This window comes from Lampris incognitus, chromosome 12 (assembly GCF_029633865.1).
Source record: "Lampris incognitus isolate fLamInc1 chromosome 12, fLamInc1.hap2, whole genome shotgun sequence".
Lineage (NCBI taxonomy): Eukaryota > Metazoa > Chordata > Actinopteri > Lampriformes > Lampridae > Lampris > Lampris incognitus.
The window spans coordinates 30,065,846-30,087,637 of record NC_079222.1 but is presented as its reverse complement, the minus strand read 5'-3'; the positions used below and the strand labels follow the sequence as shown (position 1 = coordinate 30,087,637).

At 41.5% G+C, this 21,792-nt stretch overlaps 1 protein-coding gene across 1 annotated transcript in view; it reads left to right on the top strand.

Annotated features, from left to right (window-relative positions):
* The window catches only part of nnt (nicotinamide nucleotide transhydrogenase), a 60,627-nt gene extending 52,060 nt beyond the window's left edge, over nt 1–8,567 (top strand). The window contains exons 19-22 of the mRNA XM_056290941.1: nt 832–913; nt 4,250–4,368; nt 4,813–4,928; nt 7,954–8,567. Coding sequence (XP_056146916.1) covers nt 832–913; nt 4,250–4,368; nt 4,813–4,928; nt 7,954–8,103 — 467 coding nt within the window. The 3' untranslated portion in view covers nt 8,104–8,567. The remainder of the gene's footprint in view (nt 1–831; nt 914–4,249; nt 4,369–4,812; nt 4,929–7,953) is intronic.
* The last annotated feature ends 13,225 nt before the right edge of the window (nt 8,568–21,792 follow it).

Genomic DNA, 21,792 nt, shown 5'->3' with positions numbered 1-21,792 from the left:
GATTTGTGGATTTTCAAATTTCAGAAGTATGCATGCATGTATAGCCTTTTGCACTGTTCTTTAGTTCTTTAAAACAAACAAAAAAACAATGTGCAATGAAAGAAAAAATGACCAAGCATGAATAAAAAAAAACAACAACAAATGTTAAAAATAAGACCAAAAGAATTCAACAAAAATATTTCTCAATGGAGAATCCAACAAATATTCTATGTTCAAAAAGGAGCAGGAGGAAGTTACTACTTATAATTTCCTTCCCGCTCTCTAATGCTCAATTAATAAATCCAAATAATAAACTTACTTTTTCACAAATCAGCGTATGTCATTCTCAATACCTCTCACATAAATAACATAAACAATATCTATCACAAAAAGTATTAATACTCTCATATGTGCTGTAAAACAATATCAAAATCACGGTAGGACTCTCAATAATTACATTTTTTAGTTAATCATATTTACATTTTTCTTTTGGGTTAAACTGACAGAGGTTTGCCAATCAAACAACAGACAGATGAATGTGAGACTCGTATGTAGAAGACGTTTTTCTTGCCACAGACCTACATAGGTCTAACTTTGCGTTTATGTAGAGTACGAAGTTACAGTGCTGCTATTTTGATTTTTTAACAAGTTTACTTGTTTAGCGGTAACTAGAATTTATTAAGTGTGCTGTTTTTGATTTTTTTTTTTTTTTTTGGTGTTGGCTAGGTTAATATAACCCAAGCTGTATGACCAGATTATTATGAATTACTGAGAGATGTGATATCAGTTACAACCTTCTTTCTTTTTTTTTCTTCCTTTTTTTTCTTTAATTTTTCATAAATTCTGCTCCAGGTTATGGACTGTGTGCTGCCAAGGCCCAATATCCCATTGCTGAGTTGGTGAAGATGCTTAGTGAAGCCGGCAAAAAAGTCAGGTACATTTCAATGACTTCATTAACTGACATGGATTTATTTAAGCATATGCACTGGTACAAATATTAAAAACAATGATTGATTTGAAACGATTTTTACTAAGACGCGATGGAAAAAAAGTAGATTGTCATATTCAGTCATCCGTAATGAGATAGCTTTAGAGACCGTAATGGATGCCAGTAACAATTTATCAGTTCAATAAGAATTTGGTCTCCTTACTTGTAATTTCAAATCTGTTTTAAATGATTTCATGAATTGATCTCACAAAACAGTGTATATTCAGAACATTTTGTTTACAAAAGGACAAAAAGTAAGGTTAATGCACACCAAGTAGGGGACAGTCTTTACAATGAGGGGGAAAAAATCATGAGAGGTGAATATTTGGGTTCAAATAACTTGGGGACAAGTATATAAGGCAGCATCACATATTTCTGAGGGTCCATACTGGAAGCTACCTGAGCGTAAAGGACAAATGAATGAAAGAGAGTGAACGAAGGCAGAGATGGCGAGAGAAGGAAGGGAAAGGCAGAGCGGAAGCTTCTGTAATTGTCCTGCCTCAGCCGTTTGATCCTGGCTGCTGCAGCTGCTGCTACTTAGGCCATTTGTACTTGATTAGAGGGAAGTGGGTGGTCAGAGAGAAGGAGAGAAACCCCGTCACCTTGATCTCTCTTTCTTTCCCCTTCTTCACTTCCCCCTCTTTCTCCAGTCCATATCTGCAGTCTAATGTTCTCTCTTCCATGCACTTTTTTCCAATAACTTTTTGTTACACATCAGTTCTCTGTTTCCCTCATTTTATTGCCCTTTACTCCCTAATATCTCCCCACTGATTCTCTTCTGACTTTATTCTTCTCTGTTTGTCTCTGCTGCTTTGGACTGATGGTAATTCCTACTTGTAGTGTAGTTGGTAAACCCAAATACACTCCACATCGCCCTACTTATAAAGCCTCTGTGTAACAGGTTTGGTAGTGGGAGAGATGTAGACTTAAATGAAGGAACTGTTTTCATTCTGGTGGCAAAGCAGATCCCAGACCGGACCAGCCAGCTTCGGTATTCATCCATGTTATGTCCCCAAGAAAGTTCAGGGGATAAGGGGAGTAACAAAAAAAATTAGCCCAGTGGAAAAAAAGAAAAGCAGGTAAAACAGAAAATTAGGAATGTATTAATAATACCACTCAAATATCAATTAATTATGACAGGCCATAAAAATCCTATACAAAGAAGAAACACAACCTTGCTTTAAATACAAACAAACACAGTCGATAGACTATGTCTTTATGCGTGCTCAATAATCCAGGTAAGGAAATCACAGGAAGTTGAGTCAGTTCATCTGGACACAGCGTTTATTGAGAGAGAAACGTTTCATCACTCATCTAAGTGACCCCTTCAGTCTCAGCTGACTGCAGCTATGAGTAAACAGACTACACCATCCGTCTAAAAGTCAAATTACTGATTCTGGTACACACCAACTCGAGAGGTTTAAGCGTTTAAGCAACACACAGTCTAAAAAACTGCCGAGTGGCCAATTGGGCACCGTCTGCAAATTCCTGCAGGTCTTTACACTCCAGGCCCCGATGAGTGAGTGACTGCAGGTGCGAGTGACCATTCACGGTAGCCAGCTAGGAGGCGGGGCAGCACCTGGAGAGACACACGGGAGGGAAAGAAACACTCACACACACGGCACTACAGCCGTAACCATCCACCTAAACCAGTCCAGTAAATAGAAATGAATCTCAGAGCTGGTTGGGTACCGGGGTAAAGGGGCTGGTAGTGTAGAGCAGCCCACTGCTAGAGTTGGCTAGCATCTAGTTGTTGGCTGGTGTTACATTCCTACCCTGATTACATGACATGGCTAATTGAGTTTGGGAGCGACATACGTGCACAGACAGCCATTAATACATTGCCAAAGAGCAGTGGGGAGTGAGTGTGTGGGTGAAATAGATCAGAGGGAGAATAAGTCACCCCAGGCAGTGTTAGTCAAGTGCCACTGCTCTGATCTTTGCTGCGGCTCTGTGATCATAAACCTGGTCTGCTGTGTATCCGTAGGCTCTCTCTGTACTCCTCTAAAGTCTCTCTTCACCCTCTCCTTTCCCTCTGTCCTTTTCCTTCTCTCTTTTTCTCTATTTATTGCCACCTCTTGACATCTGTGTACCTCATCGCTCTACCTTCTTTTCCCGCCCCTTTCTCTCTTCTCCCTCGAACTCATCACTCCATCCTCTCTTCTCCTTGACCTCTTCCACTTTCCTTCTTTTTAAGTCCTTTTTATGCTCCCTGGTAACAACTTATTAAAGAAGGACTGTCATTTTGAGTTGGGTCGGTTTTCGATTTGTCGGTCCGCTTCAGTGTACGAGCTTAAAATGGTTTGATTTTATTCAAACTGACTGAACCGGTATTTGTCAGTGTGAGACGTTCTGGGAAATTAAAAAGTAGCCTACACCAGCAACCTGTGCCGACGGTGTCACGGTGCTAAATCCAACTTGTATCACATTAGTAATAATAATAAGCGATATGACAAAATGATTACCGTAATATGTTTGTTGGTAAATGGACTAATGGAGTCTCTAGTGTCTGACAGGACTTGCGCATTTTGTCGCGCCGAGTCGAGCCGGCACCACGCAGGGGAAAGGCACCATTAAGGCCGAGCCGAGGCCGGCAACAGGGAGATCACGTTTCAGTAGTGGTGGGTGGGGGGAAGATGCGCGCAGTGTTTGTTTACTGTGCTTGGGGGTGACGAGAGAGACGAGACATGGCTGTGTTAGTGTTAGTGGAAATGAAAACTGCACCAAAATGGCGAAATCTTGGATACGAAGCCAACAAAAGAGGTGAGCCGGAAAACATAGACAAGATTTTGATATTTTGATTATTTGATATTTTCTGAAGTTTTACAGGGCCAAAGTCATACTTTATCCAATATTTTGATGCTAAGAAGAAGACAAGTTAAGTTGAAGGGTTGTTGTGAGAAATAAAAACACGATGTGTCAGGGAGTCGCTACACTCTCATTCGGTTTCATTACGTTTCACTCGGGAGCGGCTGCTGACTCAAGTGCGACAACTAGTGGTAACATTCGGTATATCAGAATCAGAATACCAGTTCGGTCCGGTGTTTGGCTTAATATCAAACCAGTTTGAACCCTACTACCATTTTCTCTTATCCAGTGTGTGTTGTGTTTCAAATTTGTTTCAGTCATCGAAACTTCGAAAATCTAAGCAAATTCCAAGAAATTCACATTAAATGGCTTATACTTAAACTTAATACTAGATACTGAGAGCTTAAAGGTTACAAAAATCACAAACATGTATATATTATAGGATCATTAATAATCTTCAGTTTGTTTCCGCAGATTTGGAATTCACCCAGTGGCTGGGCGTATGCCTGGTCAGCTCAATGTACTATTGGCTGAAGCTGGCGTTCCCTATGACATTGTCCTGGAAATGGAAGAGATTAATGAGGACTTTGCTGGTAAGACCCATCCCTTCCCGTCTGGTACAAGCCCGGTGAAATTATTGATTGAGTGTTACAGTTTTTCTGACTATTTTTATCACTGCTCAATATGGCGTGACCCTTCTGTATGGTCCAATAATTGCTTTTGTTAATATTAATTTCTAAATAAATGGGAAAAGTTGCAGGTTACAGCATCCCAGCATACTTGTGATGATTTGCTTACAGGCAATTATTCCGATTTGACTCTCATTCTAATTGTAATCCCTTCTGATATTTGTGGGAATCTGCTGTTTTTAATTATTTACTTCTTGACTTTCTTGTGCCCAGAATTGGTAGGATATGCACTCGAAGTTGTGTTTCAGCACTAAAAAAGTACACATTACAGAGATTAGATTGTTAACATGAGAAGTTAATTTTCTGGTGTTGAATGACTGATATGTTTTCCCTCTTCTGTCTAACCAGAGACAGACCTGACTCTGGTAATTGGTGCCAATGATACAGTCAACTCAGCAGCCCAGGAAGATCCTAACTCCATCATTGCCGGTATGCCAGTGCTGGAGGTCTGGAAGTCCAAACAGGTGAGACAAATTCAGTGTGTGTACTAACCTTGTGAGAGAGGGAAAAGGTATATGAGAAACTGATTGTTTCAGTGGGAGAGTAAATGAAGTTCTGCAGGTGCAGAGGACCACTGTAATGCAAAAATAAATAAAAAAAAGGGGGTGGGAATACTGAAAACTGGATTTTTGGTAAACTGAACCACTTTCACTCTTCCACAATCAAATCTTGGGCTAACACCTTTAGAAGGGCCTATACAGAAATGCACACACAAACCTTAAGAAGAAATACACAGACTCACTCGCAAGCAAACACGGTGCATACAGAGACCTAAAGAAATGCACACTTGGACACACACAGGCTCCCACAAATGAATGCAGATTTCTTCAAGTCCAGGTGTGTTCCCATCCTGATCCTATTAGTGGTGACTATGTTGTTGTGGAATGACGACAGTTGGAGCATCCCACCGGCTACGCTCAGAGATCTGGGATTTATAGAGTGACTTTACTAGTTTCCCCGTAATACCCCTGGAGAAATCATGAAAGACCGACTACCAAACTACACACACACACACAAACGCATGCTGTCTTAGAAAAACACATACACAATCTCATTCTCATGTGCAGATGCTTAAGTACAACTGCACACAAACACTAGTATGGTTTCGAGAAGATCCTCTTTTCTGTCAATGTGAAATGCTCAGTTGGTGTTTAGATGTGTTAAAACCCATTCTTCACTCAGTAATGAAGGGACCACATGCTGTCTCTAAGTGTCCCTGTGTACAGTTCCCTACGTAGATTACGAAAAGCTGCCTCTCCCCTGTGTTTGTGGTTTTGCAGTGAGGTAAGCTATGCCAGCCTGGTGCACTTCCGCTAACCATGCTAACACAGATGTCACAGCCTGGTGTAAGCAGGAAAAACCAGTAATGGCATTTTTAAACCTTAACTACTTCCATGTTAGTAAGTTTAAAAGTTGGACTTTTTTTGTTATTTTTAGTGTTAGGGTATTACTGTGTCACAGTGACATTGGCTGTAAATCAGAAAGCGTGACCTGGTTTAAGTGCAGCATAGTAGCATCCGGGTGGCGTGGTGGTCTATCCGTTGCCTAGCAACATGGGGATTGGTGGTTCGAATCCCCGTGTTATCTGCGGCTTGGTCGGGCGTCCCTACAGACACGATTGGCCGTGTCTGCGGGTGGGAAGCCGGATGTGGGTATATGTCCTGGTCACTGCACTAGCGCCTCCTCTGGTCGGTGGAGACGCCTGTTCAGGGAGGAGGGGGAACTGGGGGGAATAGCGTGATCCTGCCACACGCTACATCCCCCTGGTGAAATTCCTCACTGTCAGGTGAAAAGAAATGGCTGGTGACTCCACGTGTATCAGAGGAGGCATGTGGTAGTCTGCAGCCCTCCCCAGGTCGGCAGAGGGGATGGAGCAGCGACCGGGATGGCTCGGAAGAGTGGAGTAATTGGCCAAGTAATATTGGGGAGAAAAAGCGGGGCGGGGGGGGAACAAAAAAAAGGCAGCATAGTACACAGTATGCATGTATGTGACACAGTATGTGGTTTTACATGTAATTCCTCTTCAGGATACCAAAAAGTCGTGATGTACTTTTTGTGAATATAACACTGTCTGTATGATTTGCGGTACATGTGAGATGAAAACCTTTATACATATATTTAGTAAGAGAAAATTGACAGGCTAATTATGAATGTATTCTGTATAAAAAAGTCCCTTAGGTTTATGAAACAAATGTATGATTTGTTTCATTCTATACTGATTAGTGGAGTAGTTTATGAAACTACTCTACAAATCACTATAGCATCTTGTTTAGTGGGCTATGTAAAACACATTACAATGTTTGAAAAAGGAGTTTGCTCTTATTCTCTTTCCTGTAATACGTAGGCACCAGGAATATCAATCCATTCTCATGGCTTTGCAAGTCAGTACAATTTCATTCAGAGCCCAGCACTTATTGGATAAGCCCTCAATCCTAACTATTCATGGAAAAATTGTTTAGGAGATGCGCTGCCTATGTTCCCCTGAGCAAATAACTGTTGCATATACCCAGCTGATGAAGCTCTGCAACCTTTGCACATACTTTTGTGTTATGCTCTTATGATAAATGCACAGACAGCATGCATAATAGTGCATCCACAGCAGTGCATGCACTATTATGCATGCACTGCTGTGTGTACTTGTTCCCACAAGCGAGGAAATCAGCCGGTTGGTTACTTGAGGTCATTTCCAGGCCACCTTTGATAGATTCCCACTTTTTAAAAAGCTGTTGATTTGTTTGTATTGATGTTGCCGCTGCAGAGTTTCCAACTGTCCTTCAACATCTGGAACAATACAGCACAAATAGACGGGATGTGGTGGAGGGAGGGAGAACGAGAGGGACAGGGATAAATCTCTGGTTTTGCTTTAGACCAGTTTGACACAGCCCTAAATATACAGATCCCAGAACCCTACTTAAAAAAAAAAAACTTTTTACTACTGTGTATGTAAGGCGTCCGGGTGGTCTGGCGGCCTATTCCATTGCCTACCAACACGGGGATCATCGGTTCGAATCCCCGTGTTACTTCCGACTTGGTCTGGCATCCCAACAGAAACAATTGGCCGTGTCTCCGGGCAGGAAGCCGGATGTGGGTATGTGTCCTGTTCGCTGCACTAGCGCCTCCTCTGGTCAGTCAGGGCGCCTGTTTGGGGGGGAGGGGGAACTGGGGGGATAGCGTGATCCTCCCACACGCTACGTCCTCCTGGTGAAACTCCTCACGGTCAGGTGAAAATAAGCGGCTGGTGACTCCACATTTATCGGATGAGGCATGTGGTAGTTTGCAGCCCTCCCCGGCTCAGCAGAGCAGGTGGAGCAGCAACCGGGACAGCTTGGAAAGGAGGGGGGGGGGGAGTAATTGGCCTATTACAATTGGGAAGAAAAAGGGGGGGAATAAAAAAAAAAATACTGTGTATGGAACTAAGTGCACTAATGTGAAACTAACCTGTGCATATGCATATTTTATTTTTGTGTGGATGGCTCTCCGTCTGTCCAGGTGGTTGTGATGAAGCGGTCTCTGGGTGTGGGTTATGCAGCTGTGGACAACCCTATCTTCTACAAGCCCAACACCGCTATGTTGCTTGGTGATGCCAAGAAGACCTGTGATGCTCTCCAGGCAAAGGTCCGCGAGACTCAGAGCCAGTAGAACGGCTCCGAGGTGCCACGCTGAGCGGAGAGGAACGGTGGGAAAGTAGCTGTTTGAGATGCACAGTTTTCCAAAAACATCTCAACATGAAAATCATCATTGTCTGATTATAACTACGCCAATGGAACAAAGATGATTAAGATAAAAGGCTTTTGGGCAACCTTGCCCAGGGTCTATAGATAAAAATTGTCAGAGATAATGCGCTGATCGAGACCAGATTTGATAAAATTTATGTGGATATGTGCCCCACAGCAGTAGTATGGGAGTTTTTTTGTTTGTTTTGTTTTGTTTGTTTTTTTAATTTCGTTTGGCATTTTCGAGATTTTATTTGTTTATAGAAATTAAATGAAGGGAGCACTGATCAGGTGCACATACCCATGTACTCTCAGTACAAGGGCACTGAGAGTGGTTAGAATTGGTTAGAATTTGAAAAAAAAAAAACCAATCAAAAACCTGGATGTATTAAGATGTTAGACATATTAACTTTAAATGTTGAGAAATTATAGAAATTAAACAGTACTATAAATCCTCTATTTGGTGAAATCAACTGATACAGGAATTTAACAGCAGATACTTAGTTGATATATTAAACAATCAATCCATTATTGAAGAGGATTAATAGTGAGAGGGGGCCCAACAAGCCTTTATATAGACTGCAGCCTTGGGTTTTTCAACCCAGTCCCTCGTTTTCCCCACCTTTTCTTTTTATGACAGTATGATAAATAAATATTCTCCTATAGATTTATTTCCTTAATAAGAAATGTGTATTTCCCAGAAAATGTGTGTTCCTTGGAATACACCTTTTCTGAACAAGCAAAAAGGAAGGACAAAAAAAAAAGCAGATCGGTTCAAGGTTTTTGTAAAGTTGTTGTTTCAGTAACTGTTCATATTTCCAGTTTTATACGGTTGCTAAAAAGTTTTTTGTATTTGGCCCAAGATAAATCGCAACCCTGTATTTGCTTATTTGGTTATGTTTTAGAAGACTTTACCAGAACTAGTTGCTCAACAGTTTCTAGTCATTCAAATTGCTGTTTTTTTCCTCTTGATTGTTTTTGTGACCCCTGTGCCTTGTTGTGCATTAATCCTCACAAGTGGTTCCAAACAGTGTCCAAAAAAATCCATTCAGATGATTCATTTAGCTTATTTATACTATTTTATTCATTTCACGAATAAAACCCCAACTGTCTCGCAATCCTAACAAATCTTGTCATACTCCCACCATAATTGTTGATTAATTGATTGGATTTCACTGTGTTTTTTTAACCCAGATGTGTCCGCCATCCTGTGGAACATACAGTTGATGTTCGCAGGGAGTTGACTCGCTTCATCTGGACACTGAAGTTCAGAATCAGTTCAGTTTGGAGACTGAAGAAGTCACTTAGATGAGTGAGGAAGCTTTTCTCGATAAACGTCGTGTCCAGATGAACCGATTCAGCTTAATTTGATTTTCTCACCTGGATTATTGAAGCGTGCATTAAGACAATACAGTAGATGTGATTCTAGCCTTTGACCTATAGGGTGAGGAAGGATTTCTTTTGTCAGTGTGGCATCATTTTGGCTTCACCCACTCTAGTAAACGTGTCCTCATTATTGTTCTGCAGAGACATGAAGAAACGGTGAAAATATATTGTAATGTACGGCCAAACGGTAACATGACTGAAAGGAATGATAATGATGATTTTATTGGTAATGATCAATTCAGTGTTAAACAGCAATGTTTAAGAGTTCAGTTTTATCCTTTATAAATTGCAGTCTGCCTCATTTGCATGCATTAATTTAAGTTTGTCTGAAACCCCACTCTCACCCCCTTCACTTTCATTATACTTGAATCGCTAAAACTGTGTTATGTAAAAAATGGCTTGTGGTATGACATGTCAGCAGTCATCCTTACGCGAATTCAGTCCCCTCAAGCCAAGGCAAGTACTGTAATGAAGTTAAGACGGAGAACGGGCCAGCACGAGGCCTAATGAACTGATTTTTACCAACCAGGGACCTGATACATTGACCATTACAACTGCCCTACCTCTGTATGGATCATTAAATGACCAATAACTTTTCATTGGACCATCTGACCAATCATTACTGTGTGGCATCTACCATGCAATCTGTAACAGACCATTCTTCCATGATCCAACCTTTAACCATCTATAATCTTATCCTGACCAGTTGCCTTTCTTTATTTTGCATTGTGATGCGTTTCATTGTACCTCAGTTTACTGCTGGATACTTCATGTTCTGTAACTTAGGTAAAGAGTGGCAAATTGCTTTAATAGAAACGAAGGCTCACTTATTTCCATCTTTAGCAGACTTGTTTCTCATTTTATGAAAATAAGTCCAAAACCAAGACATCACAATCCTGTATGCGTTGCCATTTCCTGAGAATTTTTTTTCCCAAATTAACATGGTTGAAAGATCTTTTTTTTTTAAAGTTTGCCAAGGCTAAATTGCCCAACATCTTTTTCAGCAGAGTATTTTTGTATAGGAATGTCCCTATTTGTTTAGAGCCATTGATGCTTTGACTGTAGGGCTTAGAAGTTTGTGATGGTTTGATGTACCATGTTGAAAAGACGAAATGTACTGTGAATGTTTTTTTCTCTAGTTTTTCATGGAACATTATCATCCCTAATAAACCTGGATTCACCTAATGATTCGTTAAATTGTTTACTGTCCCTGTACTAACAAACACTGTTGAGCCGAAGACCCAAGCAAGTTTTTCATTAAGTAAAAAAGTGTGTGCACGTCCCCATGTGTCTTTGAAGAACTGGTGCTGAACTCAGAGAAGTTGAGCATATTTATCAGCAACAATTTCCTTGAGGCTCCAAAAGCTTTAATAACAATGTCCCCTCTATGGTTTGGTGTTTTAATGATGGGCTGTCTGATGTTTTGCCTCTCTAGCAGCCATTTAGGAGAAAAATTCACGGTAATTTGAGTTATTAATAGTAGTGCTGCGCAGTAACTAACTACTTGTACTTTTTTTGTATTTAGCCTCATTGAAGTGTTATGAGGGGAAGGAGGGCTACACACATTTACAACCCCCCACCTGGGAACTACCCAAGACTGCTGCAGTATTGCAGTTTTGGTCACTGAACTGCTTTTCGGTGCAGTTTTGAGTTTAATACGTTGTCTGACTCCACTGGAGTTTTCATTACAGGAAGTCCCGGGTTACGAACGAGCTCCGTTTTTGAGTCTGTTCTTATGTCAAATTTGTATGTAAGTCGGAACAGTTACGTACAGTTCACATCTAGCGTCAATCAGTCAAATGTTTGTGTTAGTATATATTATATATTTGACCTAAAACATAATAAATATAATAATACAGTAATAATAATACATGTTACAGTACAGTATTTACAATTGAGAGAGATAATGTGTGTATAGGTATAAAAAACTTTAAAGAAACATGTCTTACATTTTAAACTCCCCGCCTCACCGGGCAAGTGAGAAAACGATAAGAGCGTTTCACCTCTCTCTGAACGCCTTATTATTTCCGCTTTGGTTTCAGTCGTGATCATTTTCCTTTTCGTTGACGCATCATCATCATCATCATCCCTTGTGTCGGGTTTACACTTTGAAGCCATGATTACGAGGGTAAGCAAACGAAAGTTTTGAGTCAAAACACAACGCACACAATGTTGACACGATCCGACTTAAAATGGCGACGGCGGCGTGGCGTTGTTCTCCCTCGGGCCGACGAACCGCCTAAAACCGCCCGGTGTGTTGAGCGTTGTACAGAGTAGTCCGTCCGTTCGTTAGTACAAACGATTGTGTGTAAGTCATCTCATCATCAGCCGCTTCTCAGGGGTCGAGTCGCGGTGGCAGCAAGCTAAGCAGGGCACTCCAGATGTCCCTCTCCCCAGCAACGTCCTCCAGCTCCTCCTGTGGGATCCCCAAGGCGTTCCCAGGCCAGATTGGACATGTAGTCCCTCCAGTGAGTTCTGGGTCTACCCCGGGGACTTTACCCAGTTGGACGTGCCCAGAAAGCCTCCAAAGGAAGGTGCCCAGGACCAGGGGGCATCCTAATCAGATGCCAGAACCATCTCAACTGGCTCCTTTCGATGCGAAGGAGCAGCGGCTCTACTCCGAGCTCCCTCCAGCTGTCCGAGCTCCTCACCCTATCTCTAAGGCTGAGCCCAGACACCCTACGGAGGAAACTCATTTCAGCCGCTTGTATCCGCGATCTCACCCTGTCGGTCACTACCCACAGCTCATGACCATAGGTGAGGTTTTGAATGTAGATTGACTGGTAAATTGAGAGCTTTGCCTTCCGACTCAGCTCCCTCTTCACCACAACGGTCCGGTACAACGTCCGCATTACCGCTGATGCTGCACCAATCCGCCTGACAATCTCTCGCTCCATCCTACCCTCACTCGTCAACAAGATCCCGAGATACTTGAACTCCTTCACTTGAGGCAACAACTCATCCCCAACCCGGAGGGAGCAATCCACCATTTTCCAGTAGAGAACCATGGCCAACCAAACCATAGAGAAACATTGTGTGTAACTCGGGTTTTTTCGTGTTTTTTTTTTTAAATAACAGGCTTTACCGAGGTCGGTTCGTAAATACGAGCGTTCGTAACTCCGACGTTCGTAACCCGGGACTACCTGTATTTCACCTTTTACTGTGCCTTATGACAACTGACATGCTTGATATTTTGTGATACTCTCAGCGAGCCTTTCTTTTATAAGACCATTAGAAAACTAAAACTTAAGGGGACATACTGTTCTGTTCGGAGTGATCTGAAAGGGATATTTGACCGCCTTTACAAAGCTATCACACAGAAATGAAGTGCTAGAGATACAACATGGAAATCTGTCTCTTTTTTTGCACATAGCCTCCGTTAATCATCAAAAAGTGTTTTCAGATGGATGTCACGGGTATCCTCAAAGTGTTCCCGCGTGCAAGTCGAAAAGGATTGCATGAGTCTGTCATGAGGGCCGTGATAATAACCAAAATATAAATATCAGTTCTGATGTCATTTTTTTTAACCTACAATCACCACTTGATTGCTATTCATCTGAAGGGAGTGAACTGGAGGTACTTAAAAGGGAAGTGGTAGCTGTCCAGATAGAGTTGATAGATAGTGGATAGAATTATGAACAAGGGGATCGCATGTGTGTGTGTGATGAGGGCGGCTTCATCCTGCAACAAGTAGCACTCAGACAGGCTCTTATCTGCTCAGCCTGGAGGATATCTGAGGAAAGCTGTTGCTCTCATGGGAGAGGAGATGTACAAAAACACAGAAATTGTTTTTGAAGTCACCAACTGAAGAAGAGGGTGTGTATGTATGCTTGTTCCTGTGTGCCTGGATGTTTTCAGATCGCCTGAGACACTTTTTTTTGCAATTATACACACACACACACACACACACACACACACACACACACACACACACACCGTTTTTTTCCCCAAAACCGTCAATGGTGTTGAGTGCTCGACTAATGAGGAGCAGAATATACCAACACGGCCGATATATATATATATATATATATGATCTACACACACACACACACACACACACACACACACACACACACACACACACACATATATATATATATATATATATATATATATATATATATATATATATATATATATATATATATATATGGGCTGAACACATATTGAATATCTTAAGGATCTAGAATGAGCTTTGAAATATGTCCCGTGTTCAAGGACCTGCAACATCCAGTGACGGGATCTGTTCCTCTGTGGTGTTTCGCTGCAAAAAAAGATCTACAGTCTGATAAGTAGTTAAGTGACAGCCTGCTCGGCTCAAGCTGGTCTATTGTCACACCACCAGTATTTATCCAGAGCTCTGAAGGACAGCCAGTATGCCACAGCTACAATCAGCCTCTATCCTTCCTCCGTCCTGGGCTGGGCTCCTCAAACCACTCCCTGAAAAGATCTGTGATTTGTTTTGCCCAGCATTGCATGCAATTTGGTGGAGAGGGTATTTAATTATTTGCAGAGGGAGTTTTTTTTTCTTTTTCTTTCGGAGAGTGTTTTTGAATGTGTTTGAGGATGAGGCATGCCATGTAGATCCCACGTTTGATAAGCTAAGAGTGCCTGTGAGTTTATGGGTGTGGGCAGGAAAGATGTAAGAGGGGAGAATCCTTGTTTAGCTATTGTTTGATGGATCGCATGCACCAAATAGTACTACAAAGTTCAATTTTTATTACCTTCCCTGCACTGCCAACTTCGTTTTTTCCAATGCTAATAGTTAATGCTGGTTTGCCAAAAGAAAATGATACCCTTTTACAACAAAACAAAGCCCATCTTGAAACCCCTTAATGTTTCAAAAAAATATCCAGTGACTTTTTTGCATCCAATATTTTTCACCCCTTTTCTACTGTTTGTACACCGTAAATCTAACAAGTTTAATTAAAGATAATAATAATTAGGAAACCGACTACCTTGGGGAAAGTAAGTAAATGAACTTAATTGTGTCAAGTTATGTGAAATGACCCAACTCTTCTTTTTCTAAGTAAACTTAGCTTGTTAGATTTACGGTGTATGGATCCGGTTTCTCCCCACTGTGTTATGGCTGGCTAGCCAAGTCAGGGATGCCAGAGCGTTTGCATTGCTTAAGATATTTCAGAACATCAAAGTTAGCAGGAGAGGATCAAAGAAGGCGGAATCGGTTCGTCTGGATACAATGTGTCGATAGTAGGGCAGGACTTCATGAATGATGGATACAATACATGATTGATAGGTACATGAGGAAACATTGTATTTCACTGCATAGCTTTTGAGTGAAGAGAGACTACGACATGAGAAACGGGGGACATTTTACACTAACATTACTGAGACAGGCTAAAGCCTTTGTGTTCGAATCTGATGAGCTTCAACCTCAGATCCCTAAGCCCCCTCGAGCTATCTTCAGTTCCAAACCCACAGACAGCCAATGGTGTGTGTGTGTGCGTGCGTGCGTGGGTGCACACACTCATATGTGTGTGTAGTAATCCCTGTTGAAAGGCTTGCAGAAGAAACTATGTGCGATTGGAGAGATATGTACATGGGCCTCCCACCACAGACGAGACCAGATTGATCTGTGGTGTGTGTGTGTGTGTGTGTGTGTGTGTGTGTGTGTGTGTGTGTGTGTGTGTGTGTGTGTGTGTGTGTGTGTGTGTGTGAGAGAGAGAGAGAGAGAGAGAGAGAGAGAGAGAGAGAGAGAGAGAGAGAGAGAGAGAGAGAGAGAGAGAGAGAGAGAGAGAGAGAGAGAGAGAGAGAGAGAGAGAGAGACGAGAGGATGTGGCTGGGCAACACGGTGCAGCTTTTTTCCATCAAACCCTTGTATTGAGATCGACATCGGTTCATCATGCTTTGGAACTGACAACATATTGATACTCTGGCAAAAAAACAAAAACAAAAAACAACTCTAAAACTGATATTGTTTAGTTCACTAAATCATCAGTTAATAAACGAACTTTTTTTGACTCGAACCCAATTTTTGACATTTTTCCTGTTTTCTTTTTCTTTGTTATTTTTTTTGATTTTCTTCTTTATGAACTTTATTTATAATCTCAGTAACATACAAAGAGGTTCACTCATTCAACCAGGGATGAATAATGTGAAAAAAACCCAATATATACATACACATAGATAATTACAAGAGTAAAATCATGATAAATGTCAAGAAAATAATGAATTCTGTGTCTTAATTGCGTCATTGTTTTCCATAACACTTATTTTTTTCCTTTCAAGAGCCTAAATTCAGCATAGCTGACCGGAGGAATTCAGACCGTTTTTTCACAACTGGTGCTACAAACTAAATTCTTCACCTTTTTTATATTTATTTTATATCTATATTTTTTTATATTTTTACATTTGATATGTTTATATATATGTATATGTATATATATGTATGTGTATATATATGTTTGTGTATATATATATATATATATGTGTGTGTATATTTATTTTTATATCTCCTGTTATCCAGAGCCAAGGCTCATTAGTTTAGATTTTTGACTAACCGCAACCAATCAAACTAATTGTTGGAATTAACGTGTTATTCCATCCCCCCATGGGTTATGGTTCAATATATTTGGACATCAGTGAAAGGATTCGGGGCACATCCCATAATACTACACACAGCCGTGGCCTAAGTTCACCTCCTCACCTGGTCACTTGAAATCAGAGTGTGGTGAATAAAAGATCCAACATCCCTATACATCACGGCTACACGGTTCTTGTGTAGCGTGTTGTGTAGCGCAGGTAGAGTGATGAAGTGTTGCTGAGCTCCGGCTAAGAGGAACCTCTTTCCTGCTGGACCTTAGCCATGTTATCCTCCTTAATGTCTCAGAGACACTATCTGATCTTCCCAACAGCTTGTTTACAGAATCTGTGTTATTGAGGGGTGTCTTAAAAGCCCCCAGACCCAGGACACACACACACACACACTTGCACACATCCACATCGTCTGACCCAGTCTGTCCCAAAGTCGTCTTGCCTGCGACAGCTCGAGATAAATGTAAGCACACTAACCTGGCTAGAAGGCACCACAACCGGCCTCTTTACTGTTCAATTTCCTTCCAGCTCTGAGCCGGCTAACATAAACATTGTGGGAGTGTGTCCTTTTAAGCTGCTTTTATTGTCCAGCTGCTCCTCGACCATTGGATGTAAATTGTGGAGAAGGGGCGATGGGAGGATGAGAGACGAAAGGGGGTGAGGATAGAGAAGAGGTGAGGGGCTGGTCAATGTAACAAAGAGACAGAGAGGAGAGAAAATAGGGGTTTCTCTGAAGACAGGAAGTGTTTAGAGTGGTATCTGTACCTCTGTGCATGTATCATTAAGGCAGAGCCATCACAAAGTGCTGGGGGAAATGTTACTGAAACGTCTTCAAAGACCAGGTCCAGCCCCCTCGAATTCTGATGGGGTTACTGTCCTGTGACCAGACAAGCCAAGTCAGCTTCATTTGTATTGCCCAATATCACAAATTACAAATTTGCCTCAAGGGGATGAGGATTATGAGGATGACCTCATCAAGTAACGTCGGTAAATCTTGCAGGCATCGCGAAAAATATGCCATTGTCAGTAGCACACGCCAACAAACAGGAAACCGGTATGACCGCTGCAGTAGAAACCGGAAGTCAATGGACTACAGTTATGCACAGAGTCGATTGTGTCGGTAGGGACGCCCGACCAAGCCAGAGGTAACACGGGGATTCGAACTGGAGATCCCCGTGTTGGTAGGCAACGGAATAGACCGCCACGCGACCCAGGACGCCCAGAAACCCTACTAGGTTGTGGTTTTTCTGGCGGCCGGAAAGTAGTTCGGCTTCCCTGCGGCCCCAGAGAAGCAGAGATGATCGGGGGGGAAACTGCAGGTTATTTTCATGTGACATCACTGTCTCAGATAGACCAAGTTAAGGTGGGAAATTGGTGAATTTTCCCTTTAAGATACTAATGCTAATGCTAATAAACAAATGGAAATTCACAACACTGAATTTGCCACACCAAAAGAAAAAATAATAACAAAATAAAATAAAAATGAAAAGCTCAATGTGGAAATCCTTTAGAATATGTCTGGGATGAAACGTGGTGTTGTTAATTGCTTCAGAATTCCTGCTTCCTGCATCTTTATCTGAGCTCTCCTAATGATTTTCCCAGCGGCCTTGTCAAAGCCCCAACATTTCAGGCTTTGGTATTTTGATGAAGTCAAGTCGATTTTATTTGTGCTTTTATAATCAATCATGCAGAACCATACAGAGATCACATCAGATCTTTAAGACCAGATAAGTGCTCGAGCTCCCAGTGTGACTGATACTCAGCTCACCCTGGATACCCTGCATGTACAATACAAGTCATGTCATGTAATTGAAAAGCAAAAAAAAGGCAAATGTTAAGCAAACTCAAATAAATGCAGCAAGAGAGGATATATAACAGCCATTTTCAGGCCAACTTAGACATACAGCCATGTCTAAGTGCATATAAATATAGCAGCTAAAAACATACCCCAAACATTTAGCTGGAATGGCCTAGATTTCATGCTTAATTGCCATACAAAATTGTGTTGGGTCCATCTATCATCAAAAAGTATGATTGACTAGTGGGTTGGAACATGTGGTGGGATGAAGAGGCTCGTTTTGATTCCTTTTGGCCACATAGAGCAGCACGAATGTCAAACTAAATGAAAACAGCTATCTATATCGCTAGACAAAAGAGCGGCGCCGTCCCCAGTAGGGTGAACGCCATCCGCTGTCAGCAGGTAAGGGCAGGATAGAGCAGCGCGTCTTGCACTCAGGTATTCAACGAGAGAAGGTATAGACCAAATGCACCGTGCTCTTGCCTGGTCGAAAGTAGACTACAGATTAACACGCAGTCTTCTAACGTTATTCAGGAATATAGTTGTGTCAAAACAGCCCTACTGCCTGTACTCAAGAATAACTCTTCCCCAGGACAGACATGAACATGGAAGAAGACGAGTCAGCAGGGGTCATATTACAATTCCTCAACCCAGAACAAATGCAATGAAATGAACTGCTATGCACAGGGCAATTCCACAGTGCAATAGGTTGCCATACATTATTACTCAAGCAACAAGTAAAGAAAGTTTTAAAAAGCAACCTGTGAGGTTATTTTTGGGTACAGACATACACAATGTCTACTACTACTACTACTTTCAGCTGCTCCCATGAGGGGTCGCCACAGCGGATCATCCATTTCCATTTCTTCCTGTCTTCTGCAGCTTCCTCTGTCACACCAGCCACCTGCATGTCTTCCTTCACCACACCCATAAACCTCCTCTTTGGCCTTCCTCTTTTCCTCTCTCCTGGCAGCTCCATATTCAGTATCCTTCTCCCAATATACCCAGCATCCCTCCTCCACACATGTCCAAACCATCTCAATCTTGCCTGTCTTGCTTTGTACAGACATACACAATGTCTAAAATGTCTAACACATAACTTTTTATATTTTTATTCTGAAATATGTAGCCCAAACCAGGTGGTAGGAGTAGTCTGTGATAGATGCTACTGTAAGTGTGTGTGTGTAGGGGGGTTATGTGTTTGGCTTCTTTTATCAACGCTGGTTTAATTGAGGTGGGGATGAATTGAATTTAGTGAGCCAATTGTGTTTATTTATGTAAGCATGCATGTGAAAGCATGTGTATACACGGATGTTGTTGTAGGATGTTTTTAATGTGGACCCCGAGAAGAGTAGCTGCTGCCTTGGGTAACAGCTAATGGGGATCTAAATAAACACAAACATGATTCATGAATCTTTTTTTTTTTCTGTGTGATATGGTGCCCGCTGTCTCAGCCTCGGACAAAGTCTGGCGTACCCTTTCAATAAACAGGGAAGGGATGACCAAGTTATAACCTTTCCTATGACTCATTGAGCTCTTACTACTAGGGTATGCTTTACAACCAGGATGACACATCTGGCATACTTGGTATTCTAGCCGTCTGCTCCTGTCATACAGTAGCTGTGTGCGTGCGTGTGTGTGTGTGTGTGTGTGTGTGTGTGTGTGTATGTGTGTGTGTGTGTGTGTCCTGAACAGCCGTTTGTGATGTGGCAAAGGAGGCAGGAATTATCGTCTCTTGAGGAAGTCATGCCACCCCAATAAAACACACATGCAAACATACACTCTAATGTCTTTGTTACTGTAATATCCAGTGGCTGATTGTAGGGTAGTTCCTTTGATCCTGAGCATAAAGTGGCTGGAAGGTGGTGCATATTAGGAAAACAGGCTGTAAGGCCTCCTGTAGGGGGGGAAAGAATGATGAATGACGGTGAGTGCTGTATAGGGACATGGAATTAAAATGCTTAGTTATTACTTGTTGTTTTCTTACTTAACCAGCCATCTATTAGCTGCTCAGCATTCACAGCCCATGAGTTTCGAGACTTTTTCTGCAATAAGGCTGATGAAATCGTGAAACCACATTAGTTCTTCAACTCCAGCTGCTCCTGCAGATCCTGTCTTACCAAATTCATATCCATACGATGAGTCACTGATAGTCCCTGTTATTACAGCTTTGAAACTATCTCGCCTGATACTTTGACTGAGCTCATGTCAGCTTCTAAACCAACTACTTGCCTACTTGACCCTTTACCAGCAAAACTTTTTAAAGAACTCTGGCCGTTCCTGGGACCTACAATGCCAAACATTGTTAATTTATCACATACTACTCGCACTGTTCCCAGCAGTTTTAAGACAGCTGCGTTTAAACCTCTACTTAAAAAATAAACAAAACACACACCTCAATCCAGGGTCTCTTATTACCTATCGACCAATCCCTAATCTTCCATTCTTTCCTAAAGTACTAGAGAGAGTTGTGTGTTAACAACTTTCAACCCATATAGAAGAAAACTATCTATATGAAACTTTTCAATTAGCTATCAGGGCCTGTCACTCCATTGAAACTTCTCTGACTATAGTGGTGAGTGATTTTCTACTAGCTATTCACTGTGATTCCACTTCTGTACTTCTACTACTGGACCCCAGTGCAGCCTTTGACACCACTGATCACTGTATACTATTAAACAGTATAAATTGTAATTTTGGTGTGTCTGGTTTAGCTCTCTCTTGGCTTAAGTCCTACTTATCTGGAAGGATGCATTGTGTCTGCTATGAAAATATTATATCAAGATTCTCTGACATTGAATACGGCATACCCCAGGGCTCAGTTCTTGACCCTTAACTTTTCTCTTTTTATATTTCACCTCTTGGCCAAAGTATACACATTCATTGAAACAATATACATTGATATGCTGATAATACTCAGCTGTATCTGCCTCTAAGGGCTGATGATCATACTCAACTGTCTAATTTAGAGGCCTTCTTAGCTGCTTTGAAAAAATTGGATCTCGCTAAATCTTCTGCTTTTAAATTTAGGTAAAACTGAGATGATGGTCATTGGCCCTGTGTGGGGAATTCAGGCCCGGGTGGCTAAAATGTAGGTGGCAGACTCAAAACAGTTCCTATAAAAATGATTTACTTACAGGGTGTAGCTCCATGTGAAACAAGAATGTATACAAAGCAAAGAAACAAATTAACAGTTAACGCAACTGAACAAAACTCAGCTCCCAATAATTGAGCTTTAAATTAACAAAACTGAACTCACAACAATTGAACTGAAATTAAGATCATGTGCACACATCTACATCCTGATATCCCACAGCCCCTAACAACTCCAAGACTAAACTGCTTAAATCCTCCCTTGGAGTTGATCAGCGGCACCTGAGTTCAGGCTGCACCACTGTGGCAGGGAAAGCCAACACCTGGTAACAATTGAGATGGATGATGGGACAAATGGTGTGTTCTCACACACTTTGTTGCACCCTGCTAGACACAGACACTAATTTTATCAAGTAACAACAACAATCGACAACTTCGTGATTTCACAAAGTGTGGCAGCCAAAAATCTTGATATTACATTTGATCCCAGCTTTTCCTTTGATAAGCACATTGAATGAATGAATGAATTATTTCAAACATGTAAATAACCAGAACATAACCTTAAGTCATTGCCAATAATCTGAAGTGATCAACAAATCCTTACATCAAACTCAGTGAAAAACCCCTTAAGCATCAGATTATTTGTTTCATGTTTGAAAAGGAGTAGGAGGAAGTATACACTTATTTTTCCTACCCCTTCTCACATACTCTTAAGTTAATTCAGCTACATATCAAACTTTATTCCCACTGTACTGTATAGTTCAAATTCAATGCAAGTTGTGC